The 24,118-nt window shown below is 44.9% G+C and overlaps 1 protein-coding gene across 1 annotated transcript; it reads left to right on the top strand.

Moving 5' to 3' along the window:
• The first annotated feature begins 206 nt into the window (after nt 1-206).
• On the top strand, nt 207-23,827 carry IBSP (integrin binding sialoprotein). Its single transcript, XM_060247346.1, has 6 exons — nt 207-261; nt 4,774-4,824; nt 4,926-4,997; nt 10,377-10,445; nt 21,494-21,610; nt 23,164-23,827. Exons 1-6 carry the CDS (start codon nt 208-210, stop codon nt 23,788-23,790), a joined length of 990 nt encoding a protein of 329 aa, XP_060103329.1. The 5' UTR covers nt 207; the 3' UTR covers nt 23,791-23,827.
• Nucleotides 23,828-24,118: the final 291 nt, after the last annotated feature.

Below are 24,118 nucleotides of genomic sequence, written 5' to 3'. Positions count from 1 at the left end.
GTCTCAGATAAGTGTCTCATTTGTCAATCAGAGTTAACATACCATCCATCTGGACACTGTGATTCAGTGCAGAACTGCAGCCAAACTTCATATTCATAGAAATACCCCAACTCCAACCTATATAAGCAACCGTCAGCCTCAAACTCTCCTATACAGATGGTTCCTGATTGTGGTTTGTTTTTGTTTGTTTGTTTTCAGACACCAAAAATGAGGACAGCACTGGTCTTCCTCTGCCTTTTGGGAATCGCTTGTGCCTTCTCAGTAAGTCAACTTAATAATTCATTACCTAGTACGCATCATTATCAGAATTCGCTTGTGTAGCACTGGACTTCTTGTTTGCACTGAACACAGTTTAATTATAAATTATTGTTACTGGTTTAAAATGCTTTTTTTTTGGTAGCTGATGCTCTGTATTCTTCTTTTATGTGGAACGTTGATTAGCAAATTCTATCAATCATATCAATCAATAACTTATAATGGAATACAAAAGGATGGAGTGGAGATTCTACCTTTGTTAGATTCCATCCTCCTTCTTAGGTAGAACTCACATATGACAAATAATAATATGCATTTACTGCATCCATCCATCCATTCACTCATTCATTCATCACATATTTTCCTGAGTAGTCCAACTATGCGGATAAAAAAAAACCAGATGGGGGGAACCCCAGGATGCAGTATATTTTTCTGGAAATTTGACATAATTCACAGGCTTGCAGAAAAATATGGAAAAAAATTAACCCCACCTGCAAGTAAATAGCAATGCCTTTATATTACCCCTTTCCCCCAAAAAGCACACATCTTGGGTTGAAGACGCTGAATGAAAATGGAAATAGGGATCAGTAGGGGAAGAAAAATACCAGATGGATGGGCAAGGGAGTAAGGAACCAAATGAGTCAGTGGGACTGGGGAAGAGGACCAAAAACAGATAAGTGGACAGGTGAGTATTGGTAAGGTTGCTGTCCTCCAGGTGGGGCCTGGAGACCCCTTGGAATTAGAACTGATCTCCAGACTACAGAGGTTAGTTCCTCTGGAAAAAGTGGCTGCTGTGGAGGTTGGACTCCGTGACATTTCCCCCCAGTGAGGTTCCTCTCCTCTCCAACCCCCTCCCCAGCATCTACACCCATACATCCAGAAATTTCTGAGCCTGGAGTCAGCAACCCTAGCTACCAGGGAGGGAAACCTGGCAAATGGGTCTTCTGGGAGAAGAACTAGGGACAGTGCAGCCTGTACAAGTGGAATAGAGAAAATAAAGAGCAAAGTGTGGACCAGAACTGAGTTGGAGCTGGCAGGCTGGGTAGGAAACAGAATGGAAGGCAACTGGAAGGAAGTGGGAGCTGGCAAGCAAGGATAATAGCAGGAGCCAGACTAAGCAGGGAAAAGGGTGGGGAAAGTATGTGCTAGCAAAAGAGAAGTTGATTTCTAAATCTGTATCCCATTTTTCTGCCTTCTGGCTTATACCAATGTAATAATCCCAGTGCCATGAACCACCACTAGTATGATCCCTAAAGGCAGGGCTTTTTTGTAGCAGGAGCTCCTTTGCATATTAGGCCACACCTCCCTGTTATAGCCAATCCTCCTGGAGCTTACGGTAGGCCCTGTAAGAAGAGCCCTGTAAGCTCTTGGAGGATTGGATACATCATGGGGGTGTGACAAAGGAGTTCCTCCTACAAAAAAAGCCCTGCCTAAAGCCAAAAAGGAAAGCAACTTTTCCTGGAGTCTGCTGATGCCTTCCTTCAGTGTCCAGGATCCACTGGCTGCATTTCTTGCCAGCTGGCTCTCTCTATTTGTGGGAAGTTGACAAGCTCAAAGAAAACACCAGGCATTGGCAACACTTTCATCTTGTGCTCAGGCCACACTGAGAACGGCAGCTGCAAACAGTACTGGTAGGTGGATAAGTGGGCAGCAGGTCTCCGCAGGTCCCATCAGGGAGATCTGGTCATGGACAGATGCCCAAGTTGCTTGAAACCACAATGGCCAACCAGGAAAGCAATTATGGTCACCACAGCATTATTAGATTCAGGACAGACAAAATGAAATACTTCACTCAGTGAATAATTGAATTTAGAAGGGGCTTGAACAGATGCTTTTTCACTGGAACTGCAAGGACCCAAACTGAATCTGGGAATTTAAGTATGCAGAACTGGCATCTTCCTGAACAGGGCTTTTTTAAGTAGAAGATGTCCAGCAGGAACTCATTTGCCACACCCCCTGGCATCACCATTGTTCCACACAGGGCTTTTTTTGTAGAGAAAGCCTAGCAGGGACTCATTTGCATATTAGGCCACACCCCTGACATCAAGCCAACCGGAACTGTATTCCTGCTCAAAAAAAAGCCCCTGCTCCTGAACTAGGTGCTCAGCCCAGCATGAAGAAATGAACCTACCTCCTACTGGCTCTGATCACTGGCCCATCTAAACTGGTATGATCTGTTCTAGTGACAGAAAGTACCATCAAGACAAAGCTGATTTATGTCTGGGGCAGTGATGCTCTGTGTTCTTGGTGCTTGAGGGGGACACAGTGGAAGGGCTTCTGGTGTTCTGCCCCACTGATAGACCTCCAGATGGCACCTGGTTTTCTTGGCCACTGTGTGACACAGAGTGTTGGACTGGATGGGCCATTGGCCTGATCCAACATGGCTTCTCTTATGTTCTTATGGAGACTCCATAAGGTTGTCAGCCTCCAGGTGGGGCCTGGAGATCTTCCGCTTTTACAACTGATCTCCAGCTGGCACATATCAGCTCCCCTGGAGAAAATGACTTCTTTGAAGGGTGGATTCTGTGGCATTGCACTATGCTGAGGCCTCTCCCCTGCCTAAATGTTACCTTCTCCCATCTCTACTCCCAAAGTTTCCAGGTATTTTCTAACACAGACCTCGCAACCCTACCCCATAAGGTTTTCAAGGTGAGAGATGAGCAGAGATGCTTTGCCATTGCCTGCCTCTGCAGAGCAACCCTGAACTTCCTTGGTGGTCTCCCATCCAAGTACTAACCAGGGCCAACCCTACTTAATTCAAGATCTGATAAGATCAGGCTAGCCTGGGCTCTCCAGGACAGGGCTGGCTCTGTCCTGACTAACCAGTAACACTCCCAGCCCTGTCACCTGAGAGATCCTTTTAAATGCAGGTGCTGAGAACCAAACCTGAAATGTTATGCATGCAAAGCAGAAACTGCTGCTACAGCAGTGAGTTGCAACTTGCACCCCCTCTTTGTTAGATCATCATCTTGGTCATGACACCCAATATGCACAATATGCATTTAGAATGAGCTTACGTTGTGATAGACCATATAGATTTGCTTCTCTTATCAGCATTCCAGTAGGAGCATTGATCTTTTTAGTAAGCTTGCATGAGTGAAAATATCACTTACCACTAGGCTTGCCAATCTCCAGGTCCCAGCGGGGGTTCTCCTCTTTCCCAGGCTCCTTCCCGCCCCCAGTCAGCTGGCCGGCGGAGGGAAGCCCCGCCCCCACAGCCACTGTGTGACTTTCCACCTCTGGAGGCTTCAGTCTCCGATTTAAAGGCTTCCTCTTGGGATGGTGTGTCTGTGTTACTTTGAAGAAGTTGGCAGCAACTCATGAGTAGAGATGCCAATCCCTCGCTTCAGAGTCGCCAGAAATGGGGGTTGGAGGAGGAAAATGTCTGCTGGGCACTTCATTATTCCCTATGTGGAGATCGATTCTCATAGGGTATAATGGGGAATTGATCTGGAGGTATCGGGGGCTCTGGGGAGGCTGTTTTTTGAGGTAGAGGCACCAAATTTTCAGTGCAGCATCTAGTGCCTCTTCCCAAAATACCCCCCATGTTTCAAAACAATTGGACTAGGGGATCCAATTCTATAAGCCCCAAAAGAAGGTGCCCCTATCCTTCATTATTTCCTATGGAAGGAAGGCATTTAAAAAGGTGTGCTGTCCCTTTAAATGTGATGGCCAGAACTCCCTTGGAGTTCAGTTATGCTTGTCAGACCCTTGCTCCTGGCTCTGCCCCAATGTCTCCTGGCTCCACCCCCAAAGTCCTCAGATATTTCTTGAATTGGACTTGGCAACCCTACTTACCACAGTCAAAGGAAATGTGTGCATGCCTTTATTTTGATGTTTAATACATGTTTTAGTCACTCCAGTTTCAAAAGTTCTCAAAGTGACACAGAGAACAGAGAAATAAAGGTAATTATTGCTACAAATACTGCTTCAACAGGCTTTGGGTGTAATAACTGGCTGCTACACAAAGAGGCTCAGTCCTATTGCTTCCTCTGAAAGATGGTGGCGCTCAAAGAAGCCATCTTTAGATACTTCAGCAGTCTCAGATGCTTTTCTCTTCCGGTCTCATGCTATGGCTGCAAAACTTTCAAGGGTCGCTCCTATCACATTGTTGATTTTGTTTGGATCCCAGCCCACCCACTAATTGCTGATTTGTGTCCAATAAGCTTGGTCCTTCTCAAGAAATGTCCATCTCATGTTTTGAAGGCTTTGCTCTGCAGACTTCAGTTTGTTTTGTGAAGGCTAATGCTGAGTTCTGTCACTAGATGTCACTGTTGAGATGTTTTCTCTTCCTTAGTGGATGCAAACCTAATGCGGAAGCAAATGATGGAGGCCACTTACAAAGCACAAGGATTAACACAGCTTTAGAACACAAACCAAAGTGGGGAAATTACCTATGTACCCCTCATACTCCCACCAAAAGAAGATGTATGTTGAATTTGTTATCAGTGAAGTCTATAAAGCAAGCCACTAGAGAAAGAAAATCACATCCACCCTAAGTAATCTCTTTTCTTGTAGGTAAAAAACTTCCGAAGAAGATTTAAAGCAGAGGATTCAGAAGAAAATGCAGTATGTTGTCAACCTTAGTAAATTCCTATTTTAAAATGAAAAGTGCAGATTAGTTTTAATCTCAGTCTCAGCAATTGAAACCGTATTTCCTTTTCTGACAGGTATTCAAGAACAGATTTAGGTATTTCCTTTACAGATACCCCTATCACTACCCACCTATGAAAAGATATCAGGTATGTATTTTATTTATTTGTTTAATTCATTTGTACCCCACCTTTCTCCCAACTGGAGACCCAAAGGGGCTTACAGTGCTCTCCTCTCCTCCATTTTATCCTCACAACCACCTTAGGAGGTAGGTTGGGCTGAGAGAATGTGACTGGCCCAAGGTCACCCAGCAAGCTTCATAGTATTCATAGTATATGGTGTTTTCAGTAGCTATGTATATGCTGCCTCTCCAGGACAAGTGCTCAAGATGTCTCAAAAGAAGTGTTTCAATAAAAACAGCATTAAAGCAAATCAATATTAATAAAATGAATCTAATTAAAATCATTCTTCCTGGCAGTAGTATAATAGAAACAAATCAACCATCACAAGGACATGCAACAGAGAGCCAGTTTGGTGTAGTGGTTAAGTGTGTGGACTCTTATCTGGGAGAACCGGGTTTGATTCCCCACTCCTCCATTTGCACCTGCTAGCATGGCCTTGGGTCAGCCATAGCTCTGGCAGAGGTTGTCCTTGAAAGGGCAGCTGCTGTGAGAGCCCTCTCCAGCCCCACCCACCTCACAGGGTGTTTGTTGTGGGGGAGGAAGGTAAAGGAGATTGTGAGCCGCTCTGAGACTCTTCGGAGTGGAGGGCGGGATATAAATCCAATATCTTCTTCTTCTTCTTCAACACGGATGCAACACCCCAAAACAATGGGGTGTCACCAGCCTTTTGGCTCAGCAAAATATGAAGCCTTTTTCCAGCCTAACTAAGGATTTTTCCTCTTTCTCGTTTTCCTGGCTTGTGTGTTCCAGTGGCTGTTTTTTTTCTCCTGTTCCGCATGTGTTTTGTTCTTGCTAGTGGTCAGTTTTATATTGCATTGCTTTATGTCTGGCATGTCTCCCTGCGGATCAAAAATTGCATTGGCCAAGGCTTTCAACTGAATTCTTTTCTGCTTTGTAACTGACCATTAATAACTGTATTGTGGATTTTATACTCCACTGGGGTCGAGTGGCTGATTAATTTACAGGGGAAACTCCTGTGGTCCATTACCCTGGAGGGCTGCTAGCAGCAATGAGGAAGCAGAATCAAAGTCCAGTAGCTCTGCTAGTGCGATAAGAGTAGCTTGGTTCAGATTTTTCAGCAGCGAGAAGGATCAATGTCAGCCCACCTCTTCTTGCACTGCTGCTCCATGGGAAGATGCAGTGGATGAGCTGATAACCACTGTTGATGCCACTGACAGGCCTTGAAAGGATGTAACCCCAACTTAGGGCTTTTCTGCATTCTCATGTTCCTTGCTTGTGTGTTCTTGCTGCTTTGGGGAGGGTTCTGTTCTGCACATGGTTTGCTCCCTCTAGTGGTTGATTCAGTATTACTCAATATTCAGAGACCGATTTCTCACTAGCGTTGCTCCACACCCAGGCTTGTTTCCCCCCAGTGCAAGTGATCAGTTTTCCACCAGTTTCTCTGTGGGTGCATTTTGATGTTGAGCTCCTTCCAATTCCCCGTGCGGCATCATAATCGTAAAAAGACAGCATCACAGAACTGTGCCAGAAACTGGAGGGAGTCCCGTGTCAGAAGGTGCCTACGGAGCAACTGGTGGGAAATCGATCGATGGCTCCAGGGGGAACAGAAGCCTGTGAGCAGAGCAACGCTAGTGAGAAATCAGTCTGACAGTGCGCTGCAAGGGATGCTGGCGAGTGCAGAGCATATTTACATATGCAAAGCCTTCCAGAAATAGCAAACACATTCACAGAACCACTGGGCCAATGAACTCCCTGTCAATACTTTCAGGTCCTCACCACACTCAGCATCAACACAGTTCTTTGCAATCACAAGAGCTGGGCTTTGCGGACTGTGCTAGCAAAACCCCCTCAGTTATGCATATGTGCAGCTGCACTGCACACGATTGACCAGTCTAAGAAGTCAGCTCATGACATAATTTAAACTCCCATAGGCAGAGCTTTTTTGTAGCAGGAACTCCTTTGCATGTTAGGCCACACACCCCTGATGTAGCCAATAATCCAGAAATTTACAGTAGGCCCTGTAATATGAGTCCTGTAAGCTCTTGGAGGATTGGCTACATCAGGAGGGTGTGGCCTAATATGCAAATGAGTTCCTGCCACAAAAAGCCCCACAGGCCCAGGATTGATGTGGGTTGGCCCAGAGTGGCAGTGTGAAAGATCACAGTCACAAAGAAGATAGTTTCAGAAGGTAGTCCTGTTAGTCTGAGGCAGACCAGTTGGATCCAAGTATAGCTGCTCCTTAGGGACCAACAAGATTTTGCGGGGACAGGATTTTGAATATCAAAGCTCATTCTCCTACAAATCTAAGCTCATCCCCCTAAAAATGTTGGACTCTAAGGTGCTACTGGGCTTGAATCTAATTGGCAAAAAAATGTCACTGGAACTAGCTATTTAGCTCATGCAGAATCTTCCTCCACCATCTTAAATATAAGAAAAGGTAACACCATTTTTTAGGAACACGATGGGTATGCACGCAACAGCATCTTGTGGACTGGCAGTCATCTTCTCCGAGACAGAGATACAGGGGACTGCTAATTACATGTTTTCAAGACTGGCTCATACAAAAGAAGCTAAAAATTGCATTGTTTCTGGGAACGATGCCTCGGCAGAATGGCGGTTTGGCATGATGGCTGCAGGGATATTTTGGGGCCGATCCATGGCTTGACAGAGTCAAAGAAGAGTCGAGCTCATGGCTCTCTTTTAATTGCATGCTTCTTGCTGTCAAGACAACACTGGCCTGGAGCTGTGGGCTTCAAAGTGTTGAAAAGGCCTCCCAGTTGTTTCAATTCATAGGGCAGTGCTATAGATAGAACTAGTGCTAAATAGTGCTAAATAGCTAGATAGTGCTAAAGCTATAGATAGAACAGGAACACTTTCTGACCATAGAACTGCCAACCTCCAAGTAGAGCCGAGAGATCTCTTGGAATTACCACTGACCTTCAGATGACAGAGACCAGTTCTCCTGGAGAAAATGGCTGCTTTGGAGGGTAGACTGGACTGTGTGGCTTTACACCCCACTGAGGTCCCTCCCCACACCCTGCCCTCCCCAGGCTCCAACCATAAATCTCCAGGAACTCTCCAATCCAAAAGTGTCAACCCTATGCATGCTTTTGCAATGCCGTTCCTGTTCTCCACAAAAAGAACCTGTGCCATATATGGTCCTTGAAAGTATTGCCTACACAGAGACTAATACTGCAGGGTTCAGCCAATGACACAGGGGTCGACAACCATTTGTTGAACCATGTGGTGCCCAAACCACCACACTGACTAACTGTGAAGATTCCGGGGTCCTGGCAAATAGGCAGAGACAAGAGTTGCTTTTGGCCAGATGCACTGATTTGGATGTATTCACAAATCCCTGGACTTTACAACTGGATTATCCTGTGTGAGTAAACCAATCCAGTTATGAAGGATTGCTGTAGCATAATGACAGTGCAGTATGCAGCAACACACAGGTGCATCCTGGGAGCAAGCTGAACCCCAAGCACTGCTGCCAATGCCTCAGGGTCTCTTCTCAGTTCCTTCAGCAGAGAAATTATCCTGAATTGTGGGTAGTAATAGTTCTGGAGAAGGGAATTAGAGAAGGTCAGGAAGTAGGGTTGCCAAACCCAGTTGGGAGCAGGGGATTCCCTGGTTTTGGAGCCCTTCCCCCCACTTCAGAGTTATCAGAAAGCAGGGGTGGGGGAATGTCTGCTGGGCTCTCCATTGTATCCTATGGAGTTCTGGCTCCCATAGGAAATGGAGAATTATCCATGGGTATCTGGGCTCTGGAGGCCCCCTGCTATTTGAGATAGAGGCACCAGATTTTCAGCATAGCATCTGGTGCCTGTCCTCAAAACACCCTCCAAGTTTCAAAAAGATTGGACCAGGAGGTCCCATTCTATGAGCCCCCAAAGAAGGTGCCCCTATCCTCCATTATTTTCAAACAGAGGGAAGGCATTTAAAAGGTGAGTGGTTTCTTTAAATGCGTTTGCCAGAACTCCCTTCAGAGTTCAGTCACACTTGTCACACCCTTGCTTCTAGCTCCATCCCCAAAGTGCCCAGATATTTCTTGAGTTGGACCTGGCAATCCTATTATGAAGCCATATGATGTACTTTTACAGTGGAAGCAAGGTAGGATAGGTTCCTGGGCAGGAGAATGTCTAAGAATTACATCTAACCAGCTTTTATCTCTTTGGCTGAAAGGCTAGGCATCCTCACCCCCCCCCCCCTCCAATATCTACTAACTTTTCAAAATAAGGAAACGGTAAAAATGATAGAATAAAGTTAGAGTCCAGTGGTACCTTTAAGAACAACAAAGTTTCATTTAAGGTATGAACTTTTGTGTGCATACACACTTGCTTCAGAACTTTATTCTATTACTTCAGACCAACACACTTACCCACCTGGGTCTAGTGAAAATAATATAGTCAATATATTTGATTATATTACCCTGTCAAGCATGCCACAGAACAAATGAAAAGTCACTTTTTGTTGTTGTTTTAAGCCTGGAACCTGGGATTCCACTTTTCTTCTTGCCATCAAGTCGCAGCTGACTTAGGACATCACCATAGAGATCAAGGCAAGAGATATCCAAAGATGGTTTCCTGTTGCCTGCCTTTCTGTAGTGGCCCTGGACTTTCTTGATGGTCTTCCATCCAAACATTAACCATGGTCAACCTTGCTCAGCTTCCATTTTCTGAATTGATTGGGCTAGCCTGGGCCCCCATACATGGCAATCTATGTTCTCTGTCAGTAACTGTAGTTTCCGCCCCCCTCCCTATTGATTCACAAGTCTCTGGTTGTATTATTTTTATTACACTGCTTAAGAAGTATTTAAAGCAATATGCATGAAGGCATAAGTTGGATCCGGTATATCTTTTCTGCTAGTGGAAGTGTTTTTATTCAGTGGATGGAAACTTCCCAACACAAGAGGCATTTTACCAAGGGAATTCTCCTTGTGCCTGACAAAAAAACCCTCTTCCACTGTTATAGTGGGTTTGTGGGATCCAACTCTATGAACTGGGCTAGGCTGAGAGATAGTGAATAACCAACCATCACCCCAATGACCTTCATGACTGAGCATGAGTTTGTTTGTGCCCAGATTTGCCCACTTCAAGGCCAACCCTCTATATAGCACACCACACATTGGTTCTCTCTAGTTTTCATGTGGGTGATTCAGACACCAAATTATCTTGTCTTAATTTCCCAACTTAACATGCGTCGTTTCTCTGTTCAACAAGAAGAGGAGGCTAATGGCAGGATCCTGAAGTACCATATAGATTCCATTTACTTTTGTGGGAATAATGTATAAGGTTTGGAGAACAGACGTTGATAGCTATTGTATGTTCAGTGTTATCTGTGGCAGAAATATGGGCAATACCTCAAAAATGTCACTCTTTTTAGTTTCGCAGTGACTCATCAGAAGAAGGCTATGGTGGTGATAGTTCAGAGGAGGAGGAAGAAGAAGAAGCGGTAAGGGACTTTCTTAACTCTGCTCAGAACAAACCAAGAGCATAGGCGAGAAAATAACCCAGATGTTTTTATAGACTGTACTCTATGAGGTTCTATGGTGAAGTTTACTAACTGCCCACAAGTTTCCATTCTGGTTGGCTGGAGTGTTTTTAATTCTCAAATAATTTAAACAGGTAATCCTTGAAGACACAGTGAAATCTTTTGGGATCTGAAAGTTTACAAATACATTGGACTCTTGTCAGTTTTGTACAAACACCACTGCCGTGGTGTCAGGAGGAAACATTAATAATATTTCAATAGCAGCTCTTTATTAATTTAAAAAAAAAACACCTGAGAATGAATTAAAGGGTGTCTTGTGAATGATGGATTGTTGACTTGCCCCCTCTGTTTTTGCAGTCCCAAGAAGGCAGTGCAAACAGGACAGGAAATTCTTTGAGCCCATGGTAGCCCATCATACAAGGCTAGGAGTCCATGTTTGGTTTAGAAGATCACTTGTTTCGCAAGTCTGAATTAAGTCAATAACCAGGGCTTTTTTTTTGTAGCAGGAACGCCTTTGCATAGTAGGCCACAACCCCCTGATGTAGCATATCCTCCTCGAGTTTACAGTAGGCCCTGTACTAAGAGCTCTGTAAGCTTTTGGAGAATTGGCTACTGTGGGGAGAGCCTCAAGGGGTCCCCACAGCTACATCGAGGGGGTGCATGGCCTAATATGCAAAGGAGTTCATGCTACAAAAAAAAAGCCCTTGTGATAACCAAAATGGATACACACTGATATGCAGAAGCACTTTAAAAAATTAAGCCAAAACCATCATAATTTGATCTAACGCATAGTCCTTGTATTTTTGAAGATGGAATAAGCAGTCCAAGTGGATCAAAGTTTTCTTTTTAAAAATCATCTGAATATTAGCTCATCATGGGCTGAGACCATTTCCTTTCTATTATTTTGCTAGCCTGAAAAACTCTAAGAGGAGGTATAATTTGCTCCATTGTGGAAATGTAACTTGTGGCTCATTTAGGGTTACCAACTTCCAACTACCAACTACCTGGTGATCTCAGGTATTACAACTGATCTTCAGACTATAGATATCAGTTGTACTCAGGGGGAAATGGTTGCTTTGAAGGATAGGCTGCATGGCATTTAGGGTTGCCAGGTCCTTCCTGACCACTGGCTGGTGGGTGCGGGGAGTAGAGTTACCAGTTACTGGAGATCTGGGAGTGGAGCTTGGGGAGGACAAGGAATGCAGTGGGGTCCACTGTCCAAAGGAGAGCCAGTTTGGTGTAGTGGTTAAGTGTGCAGACTCTTATCTGGGAGAACCGGGTTTGATTCCCCACTCCTCCACTCGCAGCTGCTAGCATGGCCTTGGGTCAGCCATAGTTCTGGCAGAGGTTGTCCTTGAATGGGCAGCTGCTGTGAGAGCCCTCTCCAGCCCCACCCACCTCACAGGTGTGTGTTGTGAGCCGCTCTGAGACTCTTCGGAGTGGAGGGCGGGATATAAATCCAATATCTTCTTCTTCAAAGCACCGTTTTATCCAAGGGAACTGATCTCTGTAGCCTGGAGATGAGATATTCCAGGGGGATCCCCGGGTCTCATTGGAGGCTGGCATCCCTCATGGATTCTCTTCTCTCCCCAAACCCCACTTTTTAGGGTTCTCAATTTTATCTTAGGAAATTCCTGGAGATTTGGGGGTGGAGACGGGGTGGAAAAGGACCTCAGCAAGGTCTGCCCTCCATGCAGCCATTTTCACCAAGGAAACAGTTTTCTGAAGATCCATAGTAATTCCAGGAGATCTCCAAGCCTCACTTGGAGGCTGGCGATTCTGCTGCCTTCTCCCCAAATCTCCAAGATTTTCACACCCTAGAGTTGGCAATCCTGAACTCATTAGTACGTGTGCAACCTTCGGGGGCGGGGGGGAACAGCACTTCCTCTGGGCCATTTCAGTTTATGAAGGCGATCCAGAGAGAAGGTCTCCTTGTGTGCTGTAGTCCCAATCTGAACTGGGGCCTATGCATGTCTAGGAAGCAGGGAACTTCAGAACACACCTCTCCACTTGACCAGAGCTGTCACCTGGGAAAAGGTTATGTATAGTTAGTCACTCAGGCAGCTTGGAAGAGGTTTACCTTAGTGTGTATGTTACTTTCTCAGATCCAAACTTAGAACAGGTTTTTCCAGACATAGTCCTATGGAGTAGACCTTTGATCTGGGAAAAAAACCCAAGATGTTTCTTTTTTTAACCTTCCAATTGAGCATTGTCAAAACACAGAAGCAGGCTAGACAGGAAGCCTTGAGAGAATTATACATACATGTATATGCCTGTGAATAGATTGTCTACACTTCAAGTAAAGACTCAAGATGTAAGAAGATTTGTGTATATATTCTGCTCCATATTTTTATCCCATCTCTTTTTGAAGCTGTCTATGCTTGTAGCTGCCACCACTTCCTGCAGCAGTGAATTCCACGTGTTAATTACTCTTTGGGTGAAGGACTTCTTTTTCTCTGTTCTAAACCAGAGAAATTATAAAACATCAATTTCATTGAGTGCCCACAAGTTCTTGCATTGTGAGAAAGGGAAAAAGTACTTCTTTCTCTACCTTCTCTATCCCATGCATAATTTGGTAAACCTCTATCATGTTATTCCTCAGTCGTTGTTTGTTCAAGCTAAAGAGCTCTTTTACCTTTCTTCATAGGTACTGTCCCCTTAATCATTTTAGTTTTCCTTTTTTGCACCTTTTCGAATACTATAATATAATATCTTTTTTGAGATGCGGTGACCAGAACTGTACACAGTATTCCAAATGAGGCTGCACCATAGATTTATACAACGGCATTATAATACTGGCTGATTTGTTTTCAGTTCCCTTCCTAATAATCCCAGCACATCATTTGCCCTTTTTATGCAGTCACACACTGAGCTGACATTTTTAGTGAGTTATCTACAATGACTCCAAGATCTCTCCTGGTGAGTTACTGCCAGTTCGGACTCCAATTGATGTGTATTTATAGCTGGGATTTTTGGTTCCCAGGTGCGTTACTTTGCACTTGCCCACGTTGAACCTCATTTGCCACGTTGATGCCCACTCATCCAGCCTCAACAGATCCCTCTGGAGCACCTCACAGTCCTTCCTGGTTTTCACCGTCTTGAACAACTTAGGGCGTTTTCGCACTGACCTTAATCGGCAGCGACGTCCCTCTTCACCGTGCAGGATCTGCGCGGATTTCGCACCAATTGCTGCGGAGCACCCGGAAGAGCCGCAAAGTCCCGCGGCTTTTGCGGCGCAAATGGAAACTGGTTTTTGGCGGTTTCCATTTGCGCCGCAAAAGCCGCGGGACTTTGCAGCTCTTCCGGGTGCTCCGCAGCAATTGGTGCGAAATCCGCGCAGATCCTGTGCGGTGAAGAGGGACGTGGCCGCCGATTAAGGTCAGTGCGAAAACGCCCATTGTGTCATCTGCAAACTTAGCTACTTCACTGCTTACTCCCAATTCTAAATCATTAATGAACTAGCACATTAGGGAGAAGGATTCAGCCAAGATTTCTTTCTGCAAGTTTTCCCCACATGTGCAATCCTTCCCACCCTCACTTGCAATTAGGTAAGGTACACGGGGGGGGGGGGGAGTTTACCATTTGATTTGGCTCACTATAAACTTGTCCTCTTTCTGATATTCACACTGTCATTTTGTCTAATTCTGGACAGTTCTGAACACAAGCCTCAGAGCATAGATCAAAAAATCTGCAGAGCAGAGATATGTACAGATCAGGGTATCTTTCTACAAGCCTGCCAAAAGTTCCAGGTGCACAGAAAAATATGGAATGTTTAAAAAAGTTGGGTTAAAAGACCATGAAATCACAGAAACAATGTCTGTTGATTTAAGAAAATGTCACCAAGATCTTGCAAGACTGCATTGTATTTTCTCAGTGGCCACTTTGCTAGGCAAACCCAACCAACCCTTGTTTGGTGTCAGCATAAAGGAAGAGATAAGGAGCTTCATGGTGCAGAGTGGTAAGCTGCAGTACTGCAGTCCAAGTTCTGCTCACGACCTGAGTTTGATCCCGGCAGAAGCCAGGTTCAGTTAGCGGCTCAAGGTTGACTCAGCCTTCCATCCTTCCAAGGTCGGTAAAATGAGTACCCAACTAGTTGGGGGTAAGGTGTAGATGACTGGGGAAGACAATGGCAAACTACCCTGCAAAAGTCTGCAAAGAAAACTTCCTGAGGGAACGTCACCCCATGAGTTGGTAATGACTCAGTGCTTGCACAGGGGATTACCTTTACATTTTTAAAGGAAGAGATAGAGATAAGGACAGAAAACCCCCTAAAATATAGGAGGAAGGAAATGTAAATCTGGAGAGGAAGGGGCAAAAAAAATGTGGAAAGGAAAAGCTAAAGTGGGGGGGGGAGACAGAAAAAGGTAGATGGGTGAGTGAGTGAGGGCAACAGAGGGAGAAACAGAAAAAGGTAAGTAGGAAGGTAGGTTAGTGGGAGAGAGGGAAAGGGGAGAGGCAGTAAGCACTGTCGGGGGGGGGGGAGTGGAAACACAAGGGAAAGAGAAAGAATGGAGAAATGAGATCCCTCCCCCCCCATGAATCATCATGGGTACCCCACTTTCCTTAAATGTTAATGGGCTTTAGAGAAGCCTTACTTCAGGGGTTGCCAAACATAGAATAAATAAGATGTTTGAGACCTGTAAGACATGAACATCAGATATTTGAGAGCCACAATATAAAGGAAGGAAGGAAGGAAGGAAGGAAGGAAGGAAGGAAGGAAGGAAGGAAGGAAGGAAAATAGATGGGGGAGGGAAGGAGGGGTGGAAAGAGAGCAACTTTAAATGTATTCTCTAAGCCACTGGCTGATTTGGCTTGGAGAAGTGCTTTAAAGAGACTAATGCCTTCTCCAAGCTGGGTGATAGGGCAGTGGGGACTTCAAGAGCCACACAATATGTGTGAAAGAGTCACATGTGGCTTCTGAGCTGCAGTTTGGCCACTCCTGCCTTACTTTCTCTGGATTTTGCCCAAAGAGACATGTAAAACAAGACTTACCTCAGAAGAGTTTTAAAAACAAGCTCATCAACACAAAAAGAGGCCTTATATCCACAGCGAGGGATGCCCTTACTGGGCCCTGGGGGTGTTTTTGCAAGTTGGGTGTTGTGCATCTTCTCCAGATTTGTATTTACCTCAGGACTGCGTTGGCTCCCCAAGAGCTGATATAAACTTCTGAGTAAATATGTATTTTGGTATATGCGCTATTTGGGGAGCACGTAATTTATCTGGACACTTTGTAAGAGCTTCTTCAGTAGCATTCTGGTTAGCTGGGTCAATATGTGCTTAAACACTAGGGCATTTATAAAAATGAATGTTTGGCTTGACCTGATGATCAGAAGCTGCAGAGGTGTCACTATGTTCTATTGTCCTGTCAAGGAAGAAGTATTTTCACCCTTTACATGCCTAGGGTTGCCAGGTCTATGTTGGGAAATACCTGGAGACTTTGGGGGTGGAGCCAGGAGAGGACAGGTTTTGGGGAGGGGAGGGGCCTCAGCATGGTAGAATACCATAGAGTCCACCCTTCAAAGCAGCCATTTTCTCCAGGGGAACGGATCTCTGCCAACTGGAGATCAGTTATAAAAGCAGGAGATCTCCAGGCCCCACTTGGAGGCTGGCAGCCTTAACGCACCTCATGATTGGCTGCTCTAGTTGCAGGGTGGGCCCAAAGGGATTGTCATTTGGGATTTTTTTACAATGGATTTTATGCCTGTTCTGTGCAGGGTTGTCAACTCTAGGGTGGGAATTTCCCGGAAATTTCAGGGTGGAGCCTGAAGAGGCGGGGGCTTGGAAGGGGAATGACCTCAGCTTTTTGTTTAAAATCCCAAATTCTAGAGTACAAAGGGGAGGGGCAAAGGGGGCTAAGGTGGTTTTTCAGTGTGATGCTGAAGTTTCTTTGGCTGTGACTGGTCTTGCAAAGCAATGTAGCTGGAAGTTAATTAATAACAGCCATTGCAAAGTAATATAGCAACCAGTTAAATAATAACAGCACTGCTGATAAAATGCCTTGCTGGTAGATTCAAATGATAATTCTGAGGAAAAACATAATAAGTAAAAAAAATCCTCTCAGTGAAAATGTTGTAAATAAGTTACATGGATGTAAGCTGTGACCCCAAGCACAAAAGTATTGTGAAAATATACAGAAGCCTGTATCCCATATCCACTCCCCATACAGTGAAGCCTCTGGATGGTTGTATCAGCTGTCATTACTAACAGCTGCTACAGGCCTCATTCCAGCCCTCTCAACAACACTTTCACTTCTGCCTTCATTGCTCCTAGAGTCACCCTTGTCAGCAGTGCCTCAATTCTTTAGACCAGGGGCGGCCAAACTGGCTCAGGAGCCACATGTGGCTCTTTCACACATATTGTGTACCTCTCAGAGCCCCCATCACCCCACTGGAGAAGGCATTTTTCTCTTTAAGTCCCTTCTCCAAGTCAAGCCAGCTGGTGGAGAATCCACTTACAGTATGCCACAGAAGTGAGTACACCCCCTCACATTTTGTAAATACTTAAGTATATCTTTTCATGCAATAACACTGAAGAAATGACACTTGGCTACAAAGTAAAGTAGTGAGTCTACAGCTTGTATAACAGTGTAAATGTGCTGTCTCCTCAAAATTACGCAACACACAGCCATTAATGTCTAAACTGCTGGCAACAAGAGTATACCTCTAAGTGATAATGTCCAAATGGGGCCCAAAGTGTCAATATTTTGTGTGGCCACCATTATTTTCCAGCACTGCCTTAACCCTCTTGGGCATAGAGTTCACCAGAGCTTCACAGGTTGCCACTGGAGTCCTCTTCCACTCCTCCATGACAACGTCACGTAGCTGGTGGATGTTAGAGACCTTGATTGTCTGCAGCAAACCATTTGCGGGCTTTTTTGTGTATCATCTTTAGAAGAAGCTTCCTTCTGGGACGACAGCCCTGCAGACCAATTTGATGCAGTGTGCGGCATATGGTCTGAGCACTGACAGGCTGACCCCCCTCCCCTTTAACTTCTGTAGCAATGTCATGGCCTGGGGCTGCATGAGTGCTGCAGGCACTGGGGAACTACAGTTCATTGAGGGAACCATGAATGCCAACATGTACTGTGACATACTGAAGCAGAGCATGATCCCCTCCCTTCGGAGACTGGGCCGCAGGGCAGTATTCCAACATGATAACGACCCCAAACACACCTCTAAAACGACCACTGCCTTGCTAAAGAAGCTGAGGGTAAAGGTGATGGACTGGCCAAGCATGTCTCCAGACCTAAACCCTATTGAGCATCTGTGGGGCATCCTGAAATGGAAGGTGGAGGTGCGCAAGGTCTCTAGCATCCACCAGCTATGTGACGTCATCATGGAGGAGTGGAAGAGGACTCCAGTGGCAACCTGTGAAACTCTGGTGAACTCTATGCCCAAGAGGGTTAAGGCAGTGCTGGAAAATAATGGTGGCCACACAAAATATTGACACTTTGGGCCCCATTTGGACATTATCACTTAGGGGTGTACTCACTTTTGTTGCCAGCAGTTTAGACATTAATGGCTGTGTGTTGCATAATTTTGAGGGGACAGCACATTTACACTTATGCAAGCCGTAGACTCATTACTTTACATTGTAGCCGTGTTATTTCTTCAGTGTTGTCACATGAAAAGATATATTTAAGTGAGGGGGTGTACTCACTTCTGTACAAAATGTGAGGGGGTGTACTCACTTCTGTGACATACTGTAAAGTTAAAGTTGCTTTCTTTCCACCTCTACCTCCTCCCTCCCTCTCCCATCTATTTGCCTGCCTGCCTTACTTCCTTGTCTTGTGGCTCTCAGACATCTGATGTTTATTCTATGTGGCTCTTACGTTACGTAAGTTTGACCATCCCTGCTTTAGACGACCTCTTTGTTGCTCCACTCCATTGACGGTTTAAATTGTTTTAATTTAATGTTAATTTAACTTTTTATTGTTACTCTATTATGTTTTGTGAGCCGCCCTGAGCCTGCTTTGGCAGGGAGGGTGGGATATAAATCAAATGAACTAACTAACTAACTAACTGTAGATGCCAAGCACTGCCAAGAAAGGTAAATAGGCAAACGATAGCCATTGTTGTGTGGTTGGAACAGAGCTGTCCAGTTGCCTGTAGTGGCAGTTTGCTGCTAGTACAGCCAGTGGGAGGCTTCTGTACACATGGCTTGTTCACATCATGTACCAGCCTGACAAGTACTGTGTGCAAAATCAGAACATCACGTATGAAGGCTGAAAAGGGGGGCATTGTTTTAAGTCCAGTTCCATGGTTTAAGTCCTGGTGATGTCCAACCCTGACAAAGGCAAGACCTCAGCAACTTTTAAACAAACAGCACTGCTATAATTGCTCTTTTTATGGAAGTCATGATGCCCTCTGATTGGTATTCAAATAGGAAGCCACACTGTGCAATTATGGAAGCCCTCTCCGTAGAAGGGAAAACAACTTGGGTTTTTACTGGCATTGCATTATGGCTTATTTTAAGTGTTTCGACAACTTGATCCTAAGAACTGCTGTAGCAGCAACATGAATGGTGAACAACAGAGATGCTAGGGTGGTGTTGGAAAACATGACATTGCGCCACTTTTGCAGCGAGGCTTTGCCAACATCGCAGGCGGCTGTGCCAGTGCAAATGTTTGGGATCAAAAGGTATCCAAGACTTCAGATTCCATTTCATTCATTTTTAAATATCAAGTCCATGCATTTGATGGTTCCAGAAGAAAGTGGAACTCTTCTCCCCCTTGGAGCAGAGGTCCATCAGTGACTATTAGCCACAGGGTATTGACAGAAAACTCTGTGATGCTCTGTATTCTTGGTGCTTGGGGGTGGGCAACAGTGGGAAGGCTTCTAGTGTCCTGGCCCCACTGGTGGACCTCCTGATGGCACCTGGTTTTTTTGGCCACTGTGCAACACAAAGCGTTGGACTGGATGGACAATTGGCCTGATCCAACATGGCCTCTCTTATGTTCTTTCCATCAGGTCACAGCTGTCTTATGGTGACCCCATAGGATTTTCAAGACAAGAGACATTCAGGGTGGTTTGCCATTGCCTGCCTCCATGTCATGATCCTAGCATTCCTTGGTGGTCCTCCATCCAAATACTGACCAGGGCTGACCCTGCTTAACTTCCAAGATCTGAGAAAATCAGGCTAGCCTGATCAGGCAGCTCTTCAGATGGTTAATTTCAATAAGATGACTTCCTGATATGAGTCTAGAGTCCAGGCTGGTCTTAAATGACAAAAATCTGTTGCACTGCTATAACTTACATAGATGCCTGCAAACCAATAAAATCATCCCTGAGGGCAGAACTGTTCATTCAGTGCTACTGTTTGCTGGAGACCTGAGTCTCTTCCAAATGTGAAGTTCCAGGCTCAGTTTCATTGTACTCATTGTGCAGTCTTTGGGCTGCAATCACACACACTGAATAATGCACTTTCAATCCACTTTCAATGCACTTTCCAACTAGATTTTACTGTGTGAGCTGGCATTGAAGTGCATTGAAAGTGAATTGAAAGTGCATTATTTAGTGTGTGTGATTGCAGCCGAAGAATCCATAAAACCACACTCTTGATAACAGCAGTGGCTCAACAGAGAGTGCCAATGTAGGCTGCCCCAGCGTGTCTCTTCCTGTCCCTACAAAGGAACCAGAACAGTCAACACTTCCTTCCTTCCCCCTTTCCCAGGTATAGAGTGGGGCAAGATGGACATGCCCAGTAGGGTTTCCCAAACTCTCAAGAGAATTCAGGAAACTGCTGGACCAATTTCAAGGCATTTGAGGAATGAGTTCAGCTCTTGGGAGTGGGGAAGAGGCAGGTAGAGGAAGGGGTTATGTGAAGTAAACAGAAGGAGCAGAGGTGGTTCAGGCTGCCACTCCCCCGCCCCCACGTCCACCTCCTGAGGCCACTGCCTCACCTTGTCCCATAATGCAGCTGGCTCTGCTTGTCCATGATCTGTTAATGTAGAATGTCAGATCCTGGTTGTGTTCCCACAGTTTCTATTATAGACTGGAATCAGCCTTCCACTTTTATTTGGAAAATTGGAGGAAAGTTCTACAACCTCTTTCACTTTAAAATATCCACTTGAAAATCTTTCAGCCAATCATTTTTACATGATCTTGATTATGTGATTTTTATAGTGTGCAAATCCATATGAGCATGTGTGTGGCTCTTACACACATACACCCTTGTAAGGTTGCTAACTTCAGGCCGGGCCCACAATTTGCTTGGAATTACATCTGATCTCTGGAGTACAGAGAACAGTTTCCCTGGAGGAAATGGCCTCTTCTCATAAGTACAGGAAAAAAAATAAGAGAGCCTCACATCCCTGTGGAGCTCCATTACTTCTTCTCTCTCCCCAGGCACCACTCCCAAATCTCCAGGAATTTCCCAAGCCAGAGTTGGCAACTTTGACATACTGGGGAGGGGGGGAGGTTTCCTGAAAGATCACCACCCTTTCCCTACCATCTCAATACTGCTGTGTTACTTCCAAAGGAGAGATTCAGGACTTTTTTTGTAGCAGGAACTCCTTTGCATATTAGGCCACACCTCCCTGATGTAGCCAATCCTCCTGGAGCTTACAGCAGGCCCTGTACTAAGAGCCCTGTAAGCTCTTGGAGGATTGGCTACATCAGGGGTGTGTGGCCTAATATGCAAAGGAGTTTCTGCTACAAAAAAAGCCCTGAGACTCACAGTAGCACAAGTACCTATCCCATATCTATTGATGAGAATGCAAGCTTTAAATATCAAAGCGCTCTTCTTTATGTAGTGCAAGAAGAAGTCTCTTTTGAGAGAAGATAGAAGACCACTCTTTCAACATTGGATGAAAAAAGAGCTCTGGTATTACTCGAGAACTTGCATCACCATATGAAAGATTGTTGTCATCACAGAGATAGCATGCACAGAGTGAAAGCAGAGAGAAAGCAGCTCACTTAGAAGATTGCCACTGTTTGAAGGGCCTACACTGAATGCAGTGTCTGCTGAAGCTGAAATGAGACTGAAATCTGACCTTTATCTATCTGCAGGGGCAGTCCAATGAAGAAAACAAAGGTGGCAACGAGAATGAAACTGAAGAAGCTGCCACAGAGGCACCTTCTGGGAAAGGGACAGCTGTTAAAGGACATGGCAAACCTCCTAAGCAGGTGAGACCTGTGCACAGGGAGTACATGCACAGTAAAGTGATCCCACCTTCCTGAAGCAACCCAGTCTGCATCTTCACCAGGGGACTTGTAGCCCAACAGCAGCTGCAGAGAAGTGCCAGAGCTCTTCTCATCTCTCTGCAGAGGACAATTCCCTGCCAATTTTCAAATGAGGGATTTGGCGGGAGGGGGATTCGTTGATTTACAGAGAAATGGTCTTTTTTGTCAACAAGGATGGTCACATTTTAATGGGCTGAGCTCCTGTAGCTTTAATAGATCCAGGGCTTTTCTTTTTTTCTGGAAAAAAGTGCCAGAACTCTCAAAAAGGAAATAGAGAAACACACAGATGCCCCTCATTAACTTTTAAACTTTTTTTTGGAGAATTTTGTTTCCACAAAGAGGTTCCAGACCTCCATTCCACTGTGTTCCCCCAGAAAAAAAGCCCTATAGCAGGTGGAGGTAAACAGCTGGATCTTTTTTGTGTTGTGGGAAAAGCTACACCTCTGATGCGGAAAGCTACACCTGTAAATCTGTTTGTTACAAAGACATGGAGAATTTATGCATAAATAAGACTGTGATAATGCACTGGGAGCTCTCCTGTACATACTGAATGCATAAGAAATTAAAATCAGCATTTTCACACTCCAGTCATAAACTCACAATGTGAGGGTATTCAGGATTCTGGCCTCAGAGAAAAGGACTACAATAGAAATATCTTCCTCCCTTCCTTCCTTCGCTCCTTGCTTCCTTCCTTCCCTCTTTCCTTCCTTCCTTGCTTCCTTCCTTCTACATTTGAGCCACAAAATTTCATTTTAAATGTGCTCAGGATAGTTAGAATCATATTCACAATAGTGTTTGTGTCATCTGAGAATATGACACATCAATGTGCCAGTAGTTTCAGAGAGTAGGTTAAATGTGCAGGTAAAATCATCCACATCTCTCCCTCGGTCTCTCAGATTGAAGCTTATTTGATTGATCGATCAATCAAAACCTTCATTGGCATAAAATAAAAAGAACACATTCTAACGGCCACAAATTTTAAATATACAAAAACAGTCATCCCATGAGAGTTTTAACTTTGTATTCTCTGCCCCTCATAGCAATAGAGAGGAAACTTGCCACTGCAAATGTAATATGGGGGCAAAGATCTGATAGAAGGAAGGATACTAGTCTCTGGGCAACTTTGCCTGTTGATCAAAAAGGGGCTAATTATCTCTTATTCTGTCATAGAATTCACAACTAAGAAAGATGTGAGAAATTGATTCTGTTTTCCTGCTATTATACAGACAAGTCTTTCAGGGTAGGGAACATTTGCAAATCTACCATAAAGGCCTACTGGTGGTAAAGCATCAGAACATGCAAACACAAAGTTCATCTTAATGATGGGGCTGTAAGCTGTGAAAAATAGGTGGCTATAAGCCCATTTCTTAATGTTATATTGAACTTTAGAGGGGAGCTGGAAGTACTGGAACATGAAGCTTATTAAAGTTTTACTTTTTTAGAACTACCAGCGTCACATCTTGTAAATCTGCCCTCTTGCCCATGTTTCAATTCAGGTGCCAGTGAGAAAAGATCCTGTTGCTACTCCAGGGAAAGGAGCTGGGATTAAAAAGGGTGAAAAAGACAAAGCTCCCGAACAAGGAGGGAAGAAAGAAGGCTCTGAAAATGAGGAAGACAGTGATGAAAACGAAGAAGAAGAAAACGAAGAAGAAGAGAAGGAGGAAGAGGAGAAAGTGGATGAGAATGAACAAAGCGTTAACGGCACTTCTACCAACAGCACCGCAGAAGAGAACGGAAATGGAGCCAACGGAGAGGAGGAAGAGGAAGGTAATGAAGAGGAAGTGAAGGAAGCAACCACCGTGATTCCTACCACTGTGGCCCCTACTACCATTATCTCCACGACAGAGTATCAGGAGCAGTATGAAACTACCACTGAAGACCAGTGGCAATATGTGACCCCAGAAGATCCGTGGCAGTACGACACCACCACCGAAGACCCGTATGTTTATGACACCACCACTACCACCGGCTATGAAAACGGCTACGAGACACAAACTGATTACTATGAGAACGAGAAAGGGCAGCCCCGCGGAGACACATTCAGAACATACGAAGATGAGTATAGTTACTACAAAGGGCACGGGTACGATGTTTATGGCCAAGACTACTATTACAACCAGTGAAGAAATGAAGCCATTGGCTTGGCATGATTAATGATGATGGGTTCAACGCTCTGCCCAGCAAAGTTCAAAGCCTTCCGTCTGCCTAAGGAAGCCATTAGCGGAAGAAGCCTTAATTGGTAGGAAGGCTTCAGACTTTGCTAAGCAGAACGAGAGGATACAAGCCGCTGTTTCTCATGACAGTTGTTCAGAAATGTCTACTCAGGAAGAAGCATTATGATAGAACATGACACCTGTTAGAAAGATAGAAGATGAATATGTGGCATTGTTGCTCTGTATGGGAAGGTGTTCTTTTGCCTGTTGTTAAGTGTACGCTTTCAACCAGTATTCA

The sequence above is a fragment of the Heteronotia binoei genome, chromosome 9, assembly GCF_032191835.1.
Source record: "Heteronotia binoei isolate CCM8104 ecotype False Entrance Well chromosome 9, APGP_CSIRO_Hbin_v1, whole genome shotgun sequence".
Classification (NCBI taxonomy): Eukaryota; Metazoa; Chordata; class Lepidosauria; order Squamata; family Gekkonidae; genus Heteronotia; species Heteronotia binoei.
This window is presented reverse-complemented; position numbering and strand designations above follow the sequence as displayed.

Coding starts and splice junctions, on each gene's coding strand:
- IBSP (XM_060247346.1), top strand. CDS start 208: ATGAGGACAGCACTGGTCTTCCTCTGCCTTTTGGGAATCGCTTGTGCC. Junction 262..4,773: donor GAATCGCTTGTGCCTTCTCA/GTAAGTCAACTT, acceptor CTTTTCTTGTAG/GTAAAAAACTTCCGAAGAAG. Junction 21,611..23,163: donor ATGGCAAACCTCCTAAGCAG/GTGAGACCTGTG, acceptor GTTTCAATTCAG/GTGCCAGTGAGAAAAGATCC.